The sequence below is a fragment of the Phyllostomus discolor genome, chromosome 6 (assembly GCF_004126475.2).
Source record: "Phyllostomus discolor isolate MPI-MPIP mPhyDis1 chromosome 6, mPhyDis1.pri.v3, whole genome shotgun sequence".
Lineage (NCBI taxonomy): Eukaryota > Metazoa > Chordata > Mammalia > Chiroptera > Phyllostomidae > Phyllostomus > Phyllostomus discolor.
The window spans coordinates 117,448,490-117,470,767 of NC_040908.2; the positions used below are offsets into that span (position 1 = coordinate 117,448,490).

Consider the following 22,278-nt stretch of genomic DNA (forward strand, 5'->3'; position numbering starts at 1 on the left):
TCACTGGTCTGTGGAACAATACCAGGCAGGTGTAATAAAGTGTAGTTGACATCCTAAAAGGAGGATAGAGCCAAAAATATTGTAAGAAATCATGACAGAAAAGTTTCCAGATTTGATAAAAATGATAAACTAGCAGATTCATTAATCTCAGCAAATGAAAAGCAGGACAAACATAAAATACCAAGACATAAACAATTCCTAAGAACTAGGTTAAAGAGATAATTTTGAAGGCAACCAAAGAAAAGGACACATGAGTATTACATACAGAGAAACAATGGAGACTTCTTGTCAGAAACTGTGCAAATTAGGAGATAATGAAGCATTTTAAAAGTACTGAATGAAAAGAACTGTTACCATATGCATTCAAGAAAATGTCCTTTGAAAATGCAAGTGAAATAAAAACCTTTTCAGACAAATAAAACCAGAGAATTTGTTATCAGCTAGCTGACATACTATAAGAGTTATCTTTAGACGGAGGGAAAATGGACCAAATAATAGCTTGGATATAGACAAAGAGATGAGTGCAAGCAATGATAAATATATGAGTAATTAAAATTTCCCAAGTTTTGTCTTTCAACAAGCTAATTGTATAGAACAAAAACCAATACTTTGTAAGTTTTTATAACATGTAAAAGTAACATGTATGACAATCTTAATATAAAGGATAAAAGCAGGGAAGAGGATGAGTACAATGTTGTTAAGAGTAAAAAGTGTTCACATGTAATGTGAAGTGGGAAAATATCATTTGATGGTAGAATGTATTGAGTTAAAAATGCATATTATAAAACCTAGAGCAACAACTAAATGTTAAAATAAAGAACTATGCCTGGCTCTGGCTGGGTGGTTTAGTTGGTTAAAACGTGATCCCTGATACTCCAAACTTGTGAGTTCACTATCTGGTCAGAGCTCACACAAGAAGCAGCCAATGAGTACATTAAAAAGTAGAACAATAAATCGATCTCTCCTCCCCTCCTCCTTCCTCTCTCTCTAAAACCATTTTTTAAAAGAGAAGTGTGCCTAAGTAGCCATTAGTGGATATTAAATGAATGCTAATGTATGCTCAGTTAATCCCAAGGAAGGAAGGAACTAATGGATGAAAGGAACAAAAAAATGTTGAAAACAAATGATGTGATTATAGATTAAAATTCAGTAATATCAATAATCATATTAAATATAAATGATTTTAATCATTATACTTTAAAAATGGTTATGTCAAACTTGCTCATAAATGTTTAATAGCAGCTTTACTTAAACTTAGAAGTAACCCAAACATCCTTCAGATAATTGGACAAATATATTTATACAGTGGGATACTAGTCACATTAAAAAGGAGTGGACTGCTGATAAATGCAAAACATGGGTAAATCTCAAAAGACGATGTTGAGTGAAGCAAGCCAGACAAAATGAGCATGTACTATATGATTCCATTTATATGAAACTCTAGGAAAAACAAAACCATAGGGACAAAAGGCATATCAGTGGTTGTTTGAGGCTGGGGGTGGGGTAGCCAACTGGGAAGGGTGTTACAAGTCACGGTCTCTTAAGTTTTGCTTATTTTTTTTGCTTAGTCTGTTCTCCTGTATGTTAGGAAGCTTGCTCACTCATGGAAGCCAGTTTACTGTTGGCCACTTGTAAGTTGATAACAGGGGTCATAGTTGATTGAGGGATAAATGTACATTGCCAGAACAGATGTTCTCATTTACATGTTTCCTTTAGTGGTTTTAGAAATGTGTTGTGTTCTTACCTGGTTTCTTAAGTACGAGTAAAAAACATGTATTATTGTTTATAGGTTAGTAGAAATCCATGTTTATGATAATGTTGTGATTTTTTTCTTTATTTTTTAGTCTAAATCATCCATTCATTGAACAAGTCTTTCACAAATTTATATGTGTTAGGCACTGTCCTAGGTGCTGAAGATACAGGTCTACTTAATGTGGGATATAGGTGATCAAACAGGCATATATGATATAGTGTAATGCACAGGTGGCAGACACAAGGCCTGTGGGCTGAATGCAGCCCTTCACCTTATTTTATCTGGCCCGGCACCTTACCCCTAGTTAAGGAATATTTACATTTATATAGTCTTAAAATTACATTTCGGCCCTTTGAAGGCAACCATGAAGCTGATGTGGCTTCCCATGAAAATGAGTTTGACACTCCTGGTGTAATGCATTAGTACAATCATTTTGGGACACCCAGCAGAGGCACTTAATCCTGGTAAGATAAAAGGATGATATAAAAGAATAAAGGAATGCTTTCCTAAGGAGCAACAAGCAAACAAATCAGGATGAGTAAGTAGACTTGGGTTGAGGATAGAGAAAACTGCAGGAACTAAGGTGTGAAGGCTGTGAATAAACAGCATGTAATGTTTGGGAAGTTCAAGAAGTTCAGTGTAATAAATTTGTTGAGCCATTAAACCAAAACTAAAAACTCATTACTCTGGACTTCCTGTTATATGAGGAAAAAGTAACCCCTTATTTGTGAAGCCACTCTGGTATCTAAGGTTTTCCGTTACTTGAACATAATCTGTAACCAACACAATAAGACAGCATATTTAACTTGCAGCAAAGAGGTGGACAAAATAATTTAAAAGCAAAAGAAATGAAGTTCTAAAATAGAATAAACTTTTGAAGAAAAGGAAAGGCAGAAGTATAAGGTCTACAAAGGAATTTTAAAAGAAAGAGGAAAACTCAAAAATCACAGGGTGGTTAGGTTTCATGGAAGAAGTGGTCACCAGTGTCACGCTGCCAAATTAAGACTCATCCATTTACTGTAGTTAATGGATGTCAGGTTTGGTGAGTCTGGAACAAATGGGTAAAAATGGGAAAAGAAGACTTCTGGCCAAGATGGAGGTATAAGTAGATATACTTTGCCTCTTCATAAAACCAAAAGAAGGACGAGTTTAAGAACAAAAAACCAGAACTGCCAGAAAATTGGACTGTATGGATGTCTGACAACCAAAGATTAAAGATGAAACATTCATCCAGAATGGTAGGAGGGAGGAGACCGGCAGCCTGGGTGGAAAGGACGTGTAGCAAGGTGGCAACTAGAGGACTGGGCGGGTGAGATGGCTGCTGGCAGACTGGGCTGTCCCACATTTGCATGCGGAAAACTGGGGGGAACAATGGGGGAGCGAGATAGACCACACAACCCAGGGTTGCAGTGTGGGGAAATAAAGCTTCAAAACCTCTGGCTGTAAAATTTTGTGGGGGGTGCAGTGGCAGGAGCAACACCCAGCATCACAGGAGAGTTTGTTGGAGAGACCCACAGGGGCCTAGAATGTACACAAACCCACCGACCAGGAATCAGTACCAGAAGGGTCCAGTTTGCTTATGGGTAGCAGCAGAAGTGACTGAAAACTACCTAAGAGCCAAACAAACAGCATTGTTCCCTCTCTGACCCCTCCTGCACATACGGCACCACAAGGAAGCAACTGGGGTCGCCCCGCCCTAGTAAATACCTAAGGCTCCTCCCCTTATGACGTAACAGCTGTGCTGAGACAAAGAAATATGGCCCAAAAGAAAGATCAAAGCTCCAAAAATTAAGCAATGAAGAGATAGTCAACTAGCCTGATGCAGGCTTCAAAACACTGGTAACCAGGATGCTCACAGAAATGGTTAACTATGGTCACAAAATGGAGGAAAAAGTGAAGTCTATGAAAAATGAAATGAAGAGGTATGTACAGGGAACCAAAAGAGAAGGGAAGGAATCTGGGACTCAAATCAGCAATTTGGACTAGAAGGAATAAATAAACATTCAACCAGAACAGAATGAAGAAACAATAATTAAAAAAACTGAGGAGAGGCTTAGGAACCTCTGAGTTCCAACATCCAAATCACAGGGGTGCCAGAAGGAGAAGAGGAAGAGCAACAAATTGAAAACTTATTTGAACAAATAATGAAGGAGAACTTTCCAAACCTGGCAAAGGAAATAAGACTTACGGGAAGTCCAGGAAGCCCAGAGAGTCCCAAAGAAGTTGGACCCAAGGAGGAACACACCAAGGCACATCATCATTAAGTTACCCAAGATTAAAGATAAGGAGAGAATCTTAAAAGCAGCAAGAGAAAAGGAGACAGTTACCTACAAAGGAGTTCCCACAGGGCTATCAGCTGGTTTCTCAAAAAGAAGCTTTACAGGCAGGCAAAAAGGGACTGGAAAGAAGTATTCAAAGTCATGAAAAGCAAGGACCTACCACTAGATTACTCTATCTGGCCAAGCTATCATTTAGAATAGGAACAGGAATAGAACAGGAACAGAATCACAGAAATGGAGACCACATGGAGGGTTATCAGCTGGGAGGGGGAGGGAGGAGAATGGGAGAAAAGGTACGGGGAACGAGAAGCATAAATGGTAGGCACAAAATAGACAGGAGGAGGTTAAGAATGCTATAGGGCCCTGGCTAGTGTGGCTCAGTGGATTGAGCATTGGCCTGTGAACCAAAGGATCACCAGCTCAATTCCCAGTGAGGGCACATGCCTGGGTTGTGGGCCAGGACCCCTGTTGGGGGCTAGTGAGAGGCAACCACACATTGATGGGTTTTTTTCTCCCTCTCTCCCTCCTTTCCCCTCTATCTAAAAACAAAAATCTTAAAAAAAAAAAAAAAAAAAAAAAAAGAATAGTATAGGAAATGGAGAAGTCAAAGAATGAATATGTATGGTTCATGGACATGAGCTAAGGTGGGAGGTGGGGTAAAAGGAGGAGGGGAATAAAGGGCAGATAAAAATGGGACAACCGTAATAGCATAATCAATAAAATATACTCTTAAAAAAGGAAAAAGAAAAAGGACTCACGGACATGGACAATAGTGTGGTGATTGGGGGGCGGGAGTTATTAGGGGACTAAATTGTAATGGTAAAGAATACAATAAAAAAACAGACTGAGTGCATAGAACTTTTTTCAGGAGGGGAGGGAAGGGGAGCAGTGTGCATTGGTTAGCTGGGCTTTTAGCATGAAGTCCCAACTTAATTTTCAAAGGAAATGGCCACAAGTACCTTTACTTGTACTGTTTGTTGTTTGAGGCCCTTGGCAGTTTAAAAAATTCCAAGGGAAGTCATACATAAATGGAAATACATGTAAATGAAAATACTTGTAAATTTCACATTTGAGGCTTTTCAAAGGACCTAGTCTTAGCAAACTAGTCCTTCTAGGAACATTTGTTTTTCTTAAAATATAGAAGCTTAAGCCAACAGTTGTCTTAGTTTCAATTTGATTAGATTTTATGCACAAAGGAATTAAGTATTGAGGGAATGATGCTTCCTCTCCAACAGTGATGCAGAAAGGGTTGGGGATGTTTTTCAACATAAGTGAACAGTTGGTGGTACACTTCCAACAATGATCTTAATCAAATAATTAAGATCTCAGCCATCCTGAATCTGTAGAACCTGTAGGGAGGAAGGGTTCTTTAAACTGGGGTGTTTTGTATGCCTTTTGGGTTGTCTGTAAACTCTTTGCACATATTTCCAGAAACTTTTCTTTAGTTCACATTTTCTTAGAAGGTCTGTAGCTTTCATTCAAACACTAAGAGGTTGTTTTATGTAGGAATCCCCAAGAAGCAGAGATCCTGACATAAAAATATGAGTGCAAGTAGTTTATTTGTAAAGTGATACCTTGTGACACTGTTGTAGGAGGGGGAAGTGAGGCCTGGAAGAGGGAAAGATCAAGTTACTTCATAGGCAGCCGGGCCGTTGAATCTGAGAGACAGTGTACATCATATCTTAGATTTATCCCAGCCATGGGGTAAAGGACTACTGTCAATTACTGGTTGAAGGCTACTTTCAGGAACACTTAACTCTTCTGTCCTGAAGTCAGAAGAAAAAACCTCACCCAAAGACTTGCACACACTTGCGTGCTGGCTTGCACTGGACTCCTAGTACTGAGGGGTAAGGGTGAGCTGCTGCCAGCATCTGCTACGGCGAGATGACAATAAAAGATGATTTCCTTTCTTAGTTAATGAAAGATACTTAATTGTTTACTTGACTGGAAATTCTATGACAATAAGGAATTAATTAACTTCTAGGTGGTAATATTATTATTGTTATTTTTAAGAGTTTTTATCCCTTAGAGAAACATTGTGAAATATGTAGGGGTGAAATAATGATATCTGGATTTGCTTTAAAATCACATTGGGGTGGACAAAGTCCTCATGGTCATATATGGATTATTGTTGAAGTGCGGTGATGTAGAGAGTATACCAATCTGTCTGTTTCGGTTCCTGCTCCCCCCAACATTTTCACAATAAAGGATTCAGGAAAGTTTTTGTTGTTGTTGTTTTTTAAGGTTTACTGTTGTACTTAAAGACATTCAGAGTGGTATGAATGGTTAAATGACCAAAATAAGAATCCCAGAAATACATGTCTTTTGACCAAAATTCTATATAGAGTTAAATGTTCGCACAAACAGATCTCCTTTGGAAGTCTTCAGGTTGAACCTATTTTAAGTTGGTTGTGTTTTGCTGATGTTTCAATTGAACAAACTTAAAAATCACCAACATTTTATTTAGACACCCTGGTTGGCTTATTGATTGTTTTTTTAGAAGTCAGCCAGCTGGCTCCCAAGTAAGGTGTCAGCATTTTGCTTTAAATAAGACATGATCACCATCTGGTGGTGAATAACAGTAACTTTGGTTGTGTGTTGCTTTATGGTTTATAAAATGTTTTTATATACATTTCTCATTTGTTGAAATAACTGTAGCATTATAATGAATTGTTTGTTATGTGTGTCAAAATTTTAGGAAACTGTTAAGATGTTACTTATCTAGTTATTTTTGCTTGTCAAATAAATATTGATTGAAAGAAATTGAACCAATCACTTACTACCAAGGAATAAAGATAATATAAGTTTCCCAAAGAAACAAGAGGTTTTTCATTTAAGTTCACAATTCTGTAGGCTTGTCTTTAAAACTAACACCAAACATAAAACACCTAAAATCATGGTTTTGAATCATAAAGGTGTCAACATAAGAAACATTCAAATCTATAGAGAATTTTTGGTGAGCCTATTTGAGCCAAACTGATGACAGTTGCTGGGAAGCAAAATCTCAATGGATTGAGAAGTACTCAGACATTACAGTCAGAAAGAGGAGGCCCAAGGAGTTACAAGAAATCCATTGGTGATAGAATAGGGAGGCAGGAGGAGGCAAAGTAGGGAAACCTCTGGGGTTGGATGAAAGGCTATGATAGATACATACTTTTACACAGGTGGGTATAGGGTAGTTAACAATTAATTTGATAACAGTATCAACAAGGGGACAATTATTATCTCCTCCTGGTGAGGTGCCTGTGCTTTGAGGGGTCCAGAAAAAGGAAATATGACATTCCAAAGTATGTAGACTTGTAGAAGCAAAAAGATAATAGACAGGCTCAGTTGAGTTAAGATTGACCTTTGTTAGGGAAAAATGTCTGCCTAAGATATGGCTACCTGCTATGAATAGCTTTTAGTTAGTTTTAATTTCAGACCATCCTATGTGGATAGTTTAGGTGGTTTTGAGTTTTAAGGCCACCATGCAGGCCGCACCTGAGCTTGTCAGGTTTGTATGGGGCACTTTTTCTTCCACAAAGGCATATTCTAGTGTACTGTTTACAATTTTAAATACAGTGATGCCCCCTTATCTTCAAGGGATATGTTCCAAGAGCCCCAGTGAATGCTCTTGGAATAGTGCCAAGCCCTATATTATACTATATTTTTTCCTATACACACATACTCTGATAAAGTTAATTTGTAAGTTAGGCACCGTAGAGATTAACAATAATAACTAAAACTAAAATAGAACAATTATAACAGAAGTTATTATAAAAGCTATATAAAAATTATAATAAAATAGGTGAATGTGGTCTCTCTCAGTATCTTACTGTACTCATCCTTGCGATGATGTGAGATGGTGCAGTGCCTTTGTGATGAAAAAAGTGAGGTACATACCTTGGACAAAGAATCACGCTGGGGCAGGATGGAGTAGGATGATGAGAGATTTCACCACACTATCAGAAAGGCTTCCAATTTAAAACTTTAAGTTATTTCTGAGATAAGTGGGGGTGGGGGAACCTATTGGGTTACATGGATTGTACATGACGAAGATAAAAGCCTGGCACTTTATAAAGGTCTCGTGTCAGAAAATCATTATAGATAGGTATTTCTTTAATTAAACGCATAGCTTCATTATTAGTCCTATATACAGATGTCCATAGGAACATTCATCTCTTCCATCTGTCCCCTGAAAAGGAGAAAATAACCCTGCAAATAAGTTGTTTTGGGTTAGTGTTATTAACTGATCACACAGTGAACTGAAACCTAAAGCCACTATTGCCATCTTTTTCATCTCATGTTCCTCACCATTTTCCTTCCTACTACTAGTTCATATAATTTCTCTTTCACATTTGCAGGAACTCTTTTTTTTTTCTAGCTAACTGCAGGGTTTTTTTCCCTCACTCCCTCCATGTCTCTTTCTCCTTTTTTTTTTTTTTTTTTAAGATTTTATTTATTTATTTTTTTTAGGGAGGGAAGGGAGGGAGAGAGAGAGAGAGAGAGAGAGAGAGAGGGAGAGAGAGGGAGAGAGAGGGAGAGAGAGAGAGAGAGAGAGAGAGAGAAAGAGAAAGAGAAAGAGACATCAATGTGCGGTTGCTGGGGGTTATGGCCTGCAACCCAGGAATGTACCCTGGCTGGGAATCGAACCTGGGACACTTTGGTGCCCAGCCCGCGCTGAATCCACTGAGCTACGCCAGCCAGGTGTCTTTCTTCTTTTTGTCTTGATGTGCCAGGTGCTGTGAACCAGGTGATGAAAAAGGCAGGTGGTTCTGGCCCTAATATTCATGGAGAGAGGAGGAAGACGAGATAGATGATAGATATTTAGGAAGACTATAAAGATAACTAATGAAGGGACAAAACCAGCGCCATTTGCTGTTGCGACACCTTTTGCCTAGCAGGCCTGTGACCTTGTTAAACATAATTGCCATTTTACTCTTCTGAGTTAATGTCCTCAGGACTGGAAATTACTGGAAAGCAAGAGCAGGTTTAACTGCCTCCCACAGCCACAGGCAAAAGATAACTTTGGAGCAAACTGCAGCTAATGCAAAACCACCCCAAACCTCCTGTTGCACCTCCCCCCAACAGCCCAGGGGCCACAGGACAGCATGCGCCCCCCCCATCCTTTTTAATCCATTTACAATTCAGTAAAAGTTTAAAGCCCCCACTCCTCAGGGCTTTCCCTCTCTTGGGAAAGTAAAATTAAAACTTTGCTTTCTGCAATTTTTTCTCATTGTAAATTCTTTTATAGCCCACGTCACTGACCACCCTAACAATTAAGACCACATGACGTCAAAGAGGCTGGCCTCTTTTTCTTTCTCTTTTTTTTTCTGTGTATACTTAGTTCTTGTTTCCTCCTAATTATTAGCATTTGGGATAAATTTAAAACTAGTGTTTCAGCTAATGAGCTTGATTTTCTGCTTTATTTACATATTAAAATTGCAAGATAATTTTTCCCATTAATTTAACATGGATGAAATTGGTTCTTGTGGGGTAGCTGGACAATTTATGGTTTGGCTTAGGTTTCCAAAGGATACAGCCTCTTTTTGCAGTTTGAGTGCTCTCTAAGGTAGTGTTTCACATTTTGTGTAACAGTGCTTGCTTTTGCCATCTAAAGCACAGTATTTCTCAACCTTTTTTTTTCATTGTCATACCCCTAAAGAGAAAATTTTGAATTAAAATTTTAAATTTTAATTTAATTAATTTTAATTTTAAATTAAAATTTTAAATTAAAATTTTCTCTATGGTAAGAGAAATAAAATACTAAGGAGTAAGATTTTGTCAGAAAGCATTACATTGTGGAAAACCATTAACCGTTATCTGAGATTTTTTTTTTTTTTTTTTTTTTTTGCCTTCCTCAAGGACCAGTTTTTGCCTCCTTGGAGGCAAAAGCAATTTGGAAATGGAGCAACTTTTTCAAAAGTTTTAAGTATGAGAATGGATGGGAAAATAGTGCTGATGGTTGTACAATGTCATGAATGTAATTAATGCCCCTGAAATGCAATGACACTTAAAATGGTTTTTAAACATTTTGTATTGTGTTTTATCACAATTAAAATTAATCATTACTGTCATTGATTTGTCTACTTTAAATGGATGAACTGTATGTTTTATGAATTACACTTCAATAAAGCTGTTGGGGAAATGAAAGAATGAATGAATTGGGAGGAGTAGTAACAGAGTTTCTGTTGCTGAGGCACCTATTAGCTGGATACATTTTAGAAATGGATAATGTCTCACAGTACATAGGCAAGATCAAAACTCAGATATAGACCTATACAGAAAGGGTTGTCGTAAGTTAGGTCTTCTGAACTATTCCTCTATCATTTTGATATTTAAAGAAACATTAGAAAGAGCCCTGGATTAGTAGAGGTTGAGAGGTCTGGGCTCTTGATGGCCTCTATTTGATCTTGGGCTGTCCACACTGTATCTTAGTTGCTGAGTTTTCCAGTATATCAGAGAATTAGATTCAGGCTTTTAGCCTAAAAAATTCTGATATCCTGTGATTAACTGTTGTTATTATAAGGCAAATGAATACTTCATTCAATATGTAGTATGACACTTAGAGATGGAGGACTTGAATCATCTCTTACAACTCCATTTATGGATGAGAATATTGAGGTTTTCACCTTTTTCTCCTGTCTAGTGTTTTTCATAATACACATACTGTCTTGCTGCATAATGCAGTTCTGGTCAACGACAAACTGCATATATGACAATGGTCCTATAAGGTTGTGATGAAGCTAAAAGATTCCTGTCGCCTAGTAATGTAGCTGTCATATAGTGCAACTCAATACACAAATATCACTGTGTTATAGTTGCCTGTGGCATTTAGTTCAGCAACATGCTGTACATGTTTGTTAATTAGGAGCTATAGGGGAAAGGGATTTGTTACTCCAAAATATATCTATTTGGCATAAGGATTATTTTAGGCTGGTTAATTTTAACAGACCACAGGCATGAGAGAAGTTCTGAAAGCCAAACAGAAGTTACCCTTGTAAAATACATTTATGTTTATAAGGGAGATGTCCATTTGTAGGGGTGTCTCCCTCACTATACCTGAGAGAAGGGGTGGCCTTATTTCTGCAGTCTTATCAGTACAGATGATCAAGACTTAAATCTTCTTAACAACCTTACCATTGTTTACTGTGCTTTTCCAGGTAACCTCCCTTAATTAAGGCTCCCTCTTCCCTCAACATAACCTCCCTTAATTAAGACTCCCTCTTCCCTTTTGTCTTTAGCTGAAGATGGTGTTTTAAGTGGTGGCTTCATCCAATTTGGAGAGTTACTCTCATTTTCCTGGGTCTTTTCCATATGTACGTGATTATGTCATGTTTTTAAACTTTTGTATATTTTTTTCTCCTTTTAATCTGTCTTTTATTACAAGGATATTCTAGCCAAGAACCCAAAAGGTACAGGGAAAATTGTTTTCCTTCCCCTACAGAGCAGTAGTCTTTTTTTAAAGTATATTTCATGGATTATGCTATTATAATTGCCCTACATTTTTTCTCCCTTTATTCCCCTCTGCCCTGCCCCCCCCACCTCCCCTTTCCTCCCCCCTTAGCTCATGTCCATGAACCATACATATTCATTCTTTGACTTCTCCATTTCCTATACTATTCTTTTTTTTTTTTTTTTTTTTTTTAAGATTTTGTTTTTAGATAGAGGGGAAAGGAGGGAGAGAGGGAGAAAAAAACCCATCAATGTGTGGTTGCCTCTCACTAGCCCCCAACAGGGGTCCTGGCCCACAACCCAGGCATGTGCCCTCACTGGGAATTGAACTGGTGATCCTTTGGTTCACAGGCCAATGCTCAATCCACTGAGCCACACTAGCCAGGGCCCTATAGCATTCTTAACCTCCTCCTGTCTATTTTGTGCCTACCATTTATGCTTCTCGTTCCCCGTACCTTTTCTCCCATTCTCCTCCCTCCCCCTCCCAGCTGATAACCCTCCATGTGGTCTCCATTTCTGTGATTCTGTTCCTGTTCTATTCCTGTTCCTATTCTAAATGATAGCTTGGCCAGATAGAGTAATCTAGTGGTAGGTCCTTGCTTTTCATGACTTTGAATACTTCTTTCCAGTCCCTTTTTGCCTGCCTGTAAAGCTTCTTTTTGAGAAACCAGCTGATAGCCCTGTGGGAACTCCTTTGTAGGTAACTGTCTCCTTTTCTCTTGCTGCTTTTAAGATTCTCTCCTTATCTTTAATCTTGGGTAACTTAATGATGATGTGCCTTGGTGTGTTCCTCCTTGGGTCCAACTTCTTTGGGACTCTCTGGGCTTCCTGGACTTCCCGTAAGTCTTATTTCCTTTGCCAGGTTTGGAAAGTTCTCCTTCATTATTTGTTCAAATAAGTTTTCAATTTGTTGCTCTTCCTCTTCTCCTTCTGGCACCCCTGTGATTTGGATGTTGGAACTCAGAGGTTCCTAAGCCTCTCCTCAGTTTTTTTAATTATTGTTTCTTCATTCTGTTCTGGTTGAATGTTTATTTATTCCTTCTAGTCCAAATTGCTGATTTGAGTCCCAGATTCCTTCCCTTCTCTTTTGGTTCCCTGTACATACCTCTTCATTTCATTTTTCATAGACTTCACTTTTTCCTCCATTTTGTGACCATAGTTAACCATTTCTGTGAGCATCCTGGTTACCAGTGTTTTGAAGCCTGCATCAGGCTAGTTGACTATCTCTTCATTGCTTAATTTTTGGAGCTTTGATCTTTCTTTTGGGCCATATTTCTTTGTCTCAGCACAGCTGTTACGTCATAAGGGGAGGAGCCTTAGGTATTTACTAGGGCGGGGCGACCCCAGTTGCTTCCTTGTGGTGCCGTATGTGCAGGAGGGGTCAGAGAGGGAACAATGCTGTTTGTTTGGCTCTTAGGTAGTTTTCAGTCACTTCTGCTGCTACCCATAAGCAAACTGGACCCTTCTGGTACTGATTCCTGGTCGGTGGGTTTGTGTACATTCTAGGCCCCTGTGGGTCTCTCCATCAAGCTCTCCCATGAGGCTGGGAGTCTGTCCCACCGCCACAACCCCTACAAGTTTTTACAGCCAGAGGTTTTTGAGGCTGTCCTTTCCTGCGCTGGATTCCTGAGTTGTGTGGTCTGTCTTGCCCCGCAGTTGTTCCTCTTGGTTTATACACATGAAAATGTGGGACTGCCAGCAACCGTCTTGCCTGCCTGGTTCTCTAGCCTCTACCTTGCCAGGTGTCCTTTCTGACCTGGCTGCCTGTTAGAGCAGTAGTCTTGAGCCATGTGTTAGTTTTTCAGAAAACATTTGGATGATTTATTAAATGAACTGTTTGAAGATAAGGTATATAAATGCATAATAATTATTTTAAGGATCAAGTGGCCTGTGGAACCATTTTCATTGTTGATAAAACTGCCTCCCACAACAGAATTTATAAAACTTGGCTATAAATAGAAGCTTATTATAAACTTATCTTCAAATCACCGTATCTAAAATCAATGCTCTTTTATCAGTGGCCCACTTAAAATCAACTTTTGTGAGTGTATCTCCTCTTATAAGCATAGAGGAAGTTTAAGTAAAAGACTTTATTAAGAAGTGAGAAGAATCAGGTCATTTTGTTATGACCTGTAAATTTCTACCATTTAAAAAGAATTTTGAATAACAAGACTAGGATTGCAGAAGCAGCAGCATTCTCGAGTTTTGGTGCCGTAAAGTTGCTTAGAAAAATGTCAAAATACAGAACATCTTTGGGTGATTGGATTAGCAATGTAGCCTGGAATTCTACCTCTTTCTGCTGCTTCATACCCACATCATTTGCCAGGTACTTCATGAAGTCAAAAAGCCTCTGATCTTTTCTTCTACTTCAGAATCTTTCACCTCCTAATGCTTTATGAAACAGGTCTGTTAAAGGTTATGTATCAAATTTGTCATGTGAAAAGGTAGAGATCTTGGTTCATTTGGGATCAAACCTGTATTTTTCAGAGTGACATGAAGTTGGTCAATAGATAATTTTTTACAAGGATGTTAACAATTGGCCTAAAGTTCTGGAAATGAAACTACGTATTTAGAAAGTGTCTCAGGTAATAAAGTGAATTTGAAGATTCTCTGTATATTTTAGAAAATGATCGTGTGTGTTTTAAAAATATGATTGATAATTTTCAGCTTCACTATCCAAAACCATAGTCACTTGCCCTGTGTGACTACTGAAGTCTAACTTAATTAAAAAGAAATAAAATTAAATGTTTAGTTCCTCAGTTTTATTATCTACATGTCAAGAACTCAGTAGTCACATGTAACTAGTAGCTAAAATAGTTACTTCATTGGAAAGCGAATATATAAAATATTCCCATTATCATAGAATGGTCTATTGAATATATAGCATTGTTTTTAGAAGTACAGTGAGCTTTCTGTATCTGCAGGTTCCGCATCTGGGATTCAGCCAACCGCTGATGGAAAATAATATATTTTTTTTAATGTTAATTGTTGCTGATGTGTACTATGTAGTTAGGCCTACAGTGGTTGAGTTTGTGCTGAGCTTTATGTACAGGCTTTTTATTGTCATTATTTCCTAAACAATATGGTGTAACAACTATTTACTTGGCATTTACATTGCATTGGGCATTATAAGTAATGTAGAAATGATATAAAGTATAGAAGAGGGTATGCATAAGTTATATGCAAATATAATGCCATTCTGTATAAGGGATTTGAGCATCTGTGGATTTTGGTATCCTGGGAGTCCTGTATCTAATGGCCCATGGTCACTAAGGGATTGCTGTACAAAGTATGGGAATTTTAGTATTTTCAATTTATAATGCTGATTAATCTTTCTATTGACATTTTTGTCCATTTATTACTAATTGACAAAATATTGAGAGCTACTAGTATCCATAAAGGTTATCAGCTTATCAGTTCTATTTGTAACTACAAGTATAATAAATTGAGTGTTAACTAGATTTATTATAAGTATTTCACAATATATACAAATACTGAATCATGTACACTTGAAATTAATATAATGTGATGTATCAATTATATCTTAAAAACATGTAAGTAAATTGTGGATTACAAATTTTGTTTTAAATATTCTAACTCTGTATGATTGATCCAGTACTGTAGCCACTAGCCATATGTGGCTCTTGCAGACTTGAAATATGGCTGGTGTGAATTGAGATGTGCTATAAGTGTAAATTGCACAATATATTTTGAATGCTTAGTACAAAAAAAGCATGTAAAATGGATGAAAGGTGTCCAAAGGTACAAACTCCCACATATGAAATAGGTAAGTCATGGTGACTAAATGTATAGTGTGGTGACTACAGGTATATTGTATTGCATATCTGAGAGTTGCTAAGAGAATAGATTTTAAAAGCTCTCATCACAAGAAAAATTTTTGTGATTATGTAAGGTGACAGATGTTAATTATACTCATTGTGGTGATCATCTCTGTGCATACACATATCAAATCATATTTCAATTAAAAATAAAATTTAAAAATCAGTAAAAATGTAAAATATATAAAAGTTTAAATATGGATCACATATTGAAATACATAGTGTTAAATAAAATACATTATCAAAATTAATTTTGACCTGTTTTGCTTTCATGAGAGAATTACTAGAAAATTTGAAGTTATGTGGCTCATCTTATTTTCTATTGGACAGTGCCCTGCAAGAGCCAGTATTCTAACATGCAAATCAAGTAATGTATAATCTACCACTACATGCCAAAATCAACAATGGCTACATTTGTAAAGTGGGATGAAAGACTTGTTGCATGTATTTTGACCTTGGATTTAAAAAAATAGTTGCAATTATTCAACTTTTTTGTGATTTTGTGCATCTTTATGATACGGAGGACATGCACCAACAATGCAGAGCTTTTAGGCAATTCCTAAATGAGTGATAACAGTATCAATACTCTGGGCATTCCAAGGACAAAACTGTTGCTAGAATCATTGGAAAGCTATCTCACAGACTAGCAATTTTTATTTACCAGAAATTGAAAGGTGTGTATCTTTCAAGAGGATGGAAAACAGTAAGCTGGAGAGCTTGAATAAAGCCGTAATAGGTAATGAACTGAGTATGCTTAGTGGATAGTGTTTAGACCAGAATGATTTGAATCAAGGGTTTCAGTGTAGAAATGAGAGAGGATTGGAGAGTTAGGTTGATAACCGAATTTTGGGACTTTGAGGCAATGGGGGGAAAATCTGGATGAGTTTATGTAGGTATTTAGGGGCCATAAAAATATTTGTGAACTGAGAAGAGACATGAAAGCAGTATTTTGGGAGGGTTGGTTTTGTTACAGGAGATTGTCCATAACTATTTTTCTAAAGTCAGGTGGTACCGTGCTACCCTAGAAAAATTGGGGGAAATAGGGAACAGGTTTGAGATATAGGAAGCTAGAATCTTTAAGACTTTAGTGTTTGGGGAAAAGTGAAAAGAAGAAATCAAAACTGATTAACAACAAAAATAAAAATAAAACTGTTTAGCTTTGTATAATTTTTTGTAATTTTGAAACTGAATTAGCTAGTGCAGTCCTTTATTACAGATGAGGAATTTGAGATCCAGTATTCAGAGAACTTGACCATAATCATAGTCTCCTTGTATTAAGTGCTAGAGTCGAGGATTGAGCCCAGTGTTTTACTTACTAGTGTATTATCTTTGGAATCTACTTCGTTTTCGAGGCGAGTGCCTCAGGTTTTCTTGACTCTTTATCACTAAGTTTTATTATTTGTTTCCTAAACATTTCTCAAATCTGCCCACTTCTGTCTGTACTGCCTGTACCTTAATTGAAGTGACTCATCTTCTTGATTGATATTTTCTTGAATTTACATCTAATCTCTGTCCTGTACCCCCACCTTCTAAAACAGACAGGCTAATAAAAGCAGTCTGTTTTCCTAAAATTCATTCTTTGAGAACTTTCTAAGTCACAAGGCACTCTTGCCTACATTTTTAAACAAAATGTAAACTACTCAGCCTAGCCTTCTAAGGCTCTTCATGACCATGTCCTTTTTCTGTGTTCATGCCTCCAGTTCATGATCACTTTGTTTTTCATTTTTTTGCATCTGCAGTTAACTCTGTAAGCAGTGTCCTTCCCCTTTTCTCCACTCCCCTCCTCAATCCCATACTTCAAGTCTTGGCTTAGTATAATTGTCTGTGTACTGGTCTATAACTACCCCTCCTAAACCCTCCCTCCCCTTAACCTCCAACTCACCCATGGTCGGTCTTACCCCTCTAAGAAGGCTCATTACTTATGTAGGCCTATGAAGAGCAGAATCTATTTGTTGAGTACTAATAGTGAACCCACAAAATTTTTTTGAATGGCTCAGTGTTTTTCAAGTTGAAAGTAGCTTTAGTGGAGAATAAAGAGTCTGAAAGAATAACTGGAAAAAAATTAGTCCATCATTTCCCCAGCTGTACTTCAGAGCACATGTATTCTACCAGATACTGTTTTAACAACAATGTTCTTTTTTTAATATATTTTATTGATTATGCTATTACAGTTGTCTCGTTTCCCCCCTTCATTCCCCTCCACCTTGCACACCCTCTCCCACCCACATTCCCTCCCTTTAGTTCATGTCCATGTGTCATAAGTTCTTTAGCTTCTACATTTTCCATACTACTCTTGTCCTCCCCCTGTCTATTTTCTACCTACCATCTATACTACTTATTCTCTGTACCTTTACCCCCTCTCTCCTCCTCCCACTCCCCTGTTGCTAACCCTCTATGTGATCTCCATTTCTGTGGTTCTGTTCCTGTTTTAGTTGTTTGCTTTTGTTTTTGTTTTAGGTGTGGTGGTTAATAAATGTGAGTTTGCTGTCCTTTTCTATACATGCTTTTTGATCTTTTTCTTAGATAAGTCCCTTTAACATTTCATAAAATAAGGGCTTGGTGATGATAAACTCCTTTAACTTAACCTTATCTGAGAAGCGCTTTATCTGCCCTTCCATTCTAAATGAAAGTTTTGCTGGATCGAGCAGTCTTGGATGTAGGTCCTTGCCTTTCATGACTTGAAATACTTCTTTCCAGCCCCTTCTTGCCTGTAAGGTCTCTTTGGAGAAATCAGCTGACAGTCTGATGGGAACTCCTTTGTAGGTTACTGCCTCCTTGTCTCTTGCTGCTTCTAAGATTCTCTCCTTATCTTTAATCTTGGGTAATGTAATTATGATGTGCCTTGATGTGTTCCTCCTTGGGTCCAACTTCTTTGGGACTCTCTGGGCTTCCTGGACTTCCTGAAAGTCTATTTCCTTTGCCAGATTGGGAATAAGTTCTCCTTTACTATTTGTTCAAATAACTTTTTCACTTGTTGCTCTTCCTCTTCCCCTTCTGGCACCCCTATAATTCGGATGTTGGAACGTTTAAAGATGTCCTGGAGGTTCCTAAGCCTCTCCTCATTTTTTTTGAATTCTTGTTTCTTCATTCTTTTCTGGTTGGATGTTGCTTTCTTCCTTCTGGTCCACACTGTTGATTTGAGCCCCAGTTTTCTTCCCATCACTATTGGTTCCCTGTGCATTTTCCTTCATTTCACTTAGCGTAGCCTTCATTTTTTCATTTAATTTGCGACCGAATTCAACCAATCCTTTGAGCATCCCGATTACCAGTGTTTTGAACTGTGCATCTGATGGGTTGGGTATCTCTTCATTGCTTAGTTGTATTAATTCTGGAGCCTTGATCTGTTCTTCCATTTGGGCCCTTTTCTTTGGTGTTGATGTGCCTGTTATGTATGTGGGGCAGAGCCTTAGGTGTTCACCAGGGTGAGGCAACCCAGTTTCTAGTTTGTGACGCTGTTTGTGGGGGAGGGGTCCAAGAGGGAACAGTGGTGCTTATTCCACTCTCTGCTGGTTTTCAGTCACTTCCTCTGCTTCCCACAATCAAACTGGGCCATTCTGGTGCTGATTCCCACGTGGGTGGGTTTGTGTAAGTTCTAGGACCCTGTGGGTCTCTCCGTCAAGCTTTCCCATGAGGCTGGGAGTTTCTCCCACTGCGGCCTCAACCCCACAGGTGTTTTCAGTCAGTGGTTTGAGGCTTTATTTTCCAGTTCAGGAGCCCTGGGTTGTGTGGTCTGTTTCACTCCGCAGTTGTTTCTCCCCATTTATCTGCATGTGAATGTGGGACTGGCCAGTCCATAATCCGCCGCCTGGCCCAGTCTGCCTGCCGCAGCCTTGCAAGCCCCGCTCTACTATCTATTACCTCAGTGGGTCTGCCAGCTGCTGCCTTGCCGGGAATCGTCTCTGCCCTGCTGCCTGTCTCTACGCCTCCTACTGGTCTGGATGAATGTGTCTTCTTGAACTCTTTGGTTGTCAGACTTGCATGCAGTTTGGTTTTCTGTCAGTTCTGGTTGTTTTATGTTTTTAAGTTGTTGTTGTTGTTGTTCTTTTGGTTATGCAAGGAGGCACAGTGTGTTAACCCATATCTCCATCTTGGCCAGAAGTCCTAATGCCCAAAAATGTTCTATTATCAAATATATTAGGAAGTGCTGCAGATTATGTCCCTATCTTGAATATTCACAATGCTCATAGAGACAATCAATAAAAGCTCTTAAGTCCTGAGATGACTTTTAATCTAGCATTTTCCTCAAGTATTTGATTGTGCAACCTTATGGACAGTATAAGTATGATATCTCTTAGGTTGCTAACGATAATTGGTAGTTGGGAAATGCTAAACTTGACTGGCATGTGTGTGTCTTTCATTTCCCATAGGTCTAACTAGTACAATTAAACAATATAATCAGATCATGCCCAAGGGATATTTGTAGAACTCCAGTTGTTTATAGTTAGAAGAGAGACTCTGAGGGAAAGTATAGCAATCTTCAAATATTTTAAGATTCCAGTAGAGGAAGAAAGTATGAGACAGAGCAAGAACCAGGGAGAAAGGCAGATTTTGATTTTTGTGTAAGAGCAACTTTCTAATAATTAGAACTTTGGAAGGTAAGTAAATTTTTCATTCTTGAAGGTTGTCAGGCATCTGTAAGGATGGCATAGAGTTTAGCACAGTACGTGAGGGATGGATTGGAAGAGTGGTTTTCTGAAAGTTTGAAAACTGTTAGACTATTTCTGAGCTATCTATCAACTTGAAATGTATGTTCCTTGATTCTTATTTTTTCTTTTATTGATTCTGGAGAGGGCGGAAGGAGGGAGAAAGAGTGAGAGGAAAACATTGATGTGGAAGAAACATTGATCGGATACCTCTTGTATGTGCCCAGACTGGGTGCTGAACCCACAACCCGGGCAAGTGCCTTTACCAGGTTTCTAACCCATAACTGTTCAATTTGCAGGACGATGCCCAAGCAACTGAATTCCACCAGCCAGGGCTGTTCTTGATTCCTTTTTAATTCTGTGAATTTATGTTGGTCTGCAGTCTTAGTAAGGAAACCAAATATGTGTTACGGGAAATGAACTATAAAGTTAACTATTTTTACTTAATGGGTTTTTTAAAATAGACTTTATTTCTTAGAGCAGTTTTGGCTGCATAGGGCAACTTTAAAATTGAACACAAAGTACAGAGTTCCCATATACCCTCTTCCTCTCACATGTACAACTTCTCCCACTATCTACACCCTGAACCTCAGTGATAACATTTGTTACAATCAATGAACCTACACTGACACTTCAAGGCTCACCCAAAAGACTATAGTCTACATTGCAGTTCTTTCCTACTTGATGGTGTTTTGAAAGAAAACGGGAATATACCTACTTATTTTTAAGTAGTTTTTAGTTGTTCCTTGCCTTATTTTAGTCTTTTCTGATTCAGAGATATAAAAGATAGTTAAAATCAGCATCTTTTTTGAAAAATTACTCAGTGTTGGGGAAAAGTTCTTTTTCTATAATTTTCATGTTTACAGATTTTTTATTTTGCTGGCTAACAGTATTTTTTTATTCCTTTTAAGTACCAAAAGAATTGGTGGAGCTCCATTTGAAGTTGATGAGGAAGATTGGGAAATCTGTTACAGCAGACAGATGGGAAAAATATTTGATCAAGGTAAATATTTGTAAATTGCCTTCTCTCTTACTGAAATATTACTCTACCTAGCATAAGTTTATGTTGTGCTTTATAATAATCTTAACTTTTAAAACAGTCCACTAAGTTATAAAATATGACTCCAAAATTCATATGATTACTATCAGTTTGGATTCTCTTTTGCAGGTACTAAGCAACAGTCTTGAGTTCTAAAGTTAAACTTTAGAGGTATTGTGTCTCTTTTGTGCTTAATATTGTGCTTAGTACTTTTCATATCTTCTCTCATTTAATCCTTAAAATCATCCTAATCAAACCAAGTGAGTTACAGATAAGGCCCAAGAAAGTCTTCATTCCCTTGAGATCACACAGTTTATGTAGACAGCCAGAATTTGCCACTTACTTAAAAGTTAAAATGTCCAAAGAAGTATTAGGCACTTCTAAGTTACCAAGTAGGCCAAACCTACCCTTAATGAGAACAACCTAAGTAATCAGAAAAATGTTACTTTAGGTTAAATTCTATTAAAGGCAAGACCATTCAGGAAAAATTACCTGGAATTTCATCCAAATTTTGAGAGCCACACAGTATTTGGAAGCCTAAGCCGATGTGTATGCTTATATTCATGATGACCTCTGGGGGTACTTTGAAATCTGTAACATACCAGCATATCAAGTTATATTTTTAGGTGATTGAAAAATCATGTAATTTACTTGACTTAAAAAATATATATGCTTATATATACATGTATTTTCATATCTGCTTTTGGAGGGGGGGGAATGTGTATGATTCCAGAGTACCATGCAAAGAGGAAACGAGTTGCTTGTTTTTATTATAAAAATCATATTTGTTCTTCAATTATCTTTGCTGTATAACACACCACTCCAAATTAAGTGGCATAAAAAAATAATTACTTTAGTCAGCTCACTGATTCTCTGGGTTAGGAATTTGGAAAGGTCATTTTCACTGTAATCTGTTGGTTGAACCAGCCACAATTGTCCCCAGATTCAATAAGGGGAAATATAGACCCTAAACTCTCAGTGGTAGTAGTGCCTTTTTTTAAAATATAACAACTGATTTTTATTGTATTTTTCCATTAGCATTTATTTTCTTTATACTTCCTCCCACTTCCACCTACCCTTCTCCTCCTACACTGCTTGTGTCTTAACTTTGAAAAAACTCAAATATTTCAGTATTTTTGCACAAGTATGAAGCATTGCAAAGATGGCTCAGCATTTCAAAAATTCATTGCTATGGGATTTTCTAAAACCCTGATTAACTAATGTTTAATTAAGTATCTGAAATATATTAAACTGTGAATGATAGTTGAACTTTTTAGCAATTCGAAGTGCT

At 37.7% G+C, this 22,278-nt stretch overlaps 1 protein-coding gene across 1 annotated transcript in view; it reads left to right on the forward strand.

Moving 5' to 3' along the window:
- The window catches only part of RSF1 (remodeling and spacing factor 1), a 119,943-nt gene that overhangs the window by 18,373 nt on the left and 79,292 nt on the right, over positions 1–22,278 (forward strand). Inside the window, 1 exon segment of the mRNA XM_036028764.1 lies at positions 20,860–20,951. Coding sequence (XP_035884657.1) covers positions 20,860–20,951 — 92 coding nt within the window.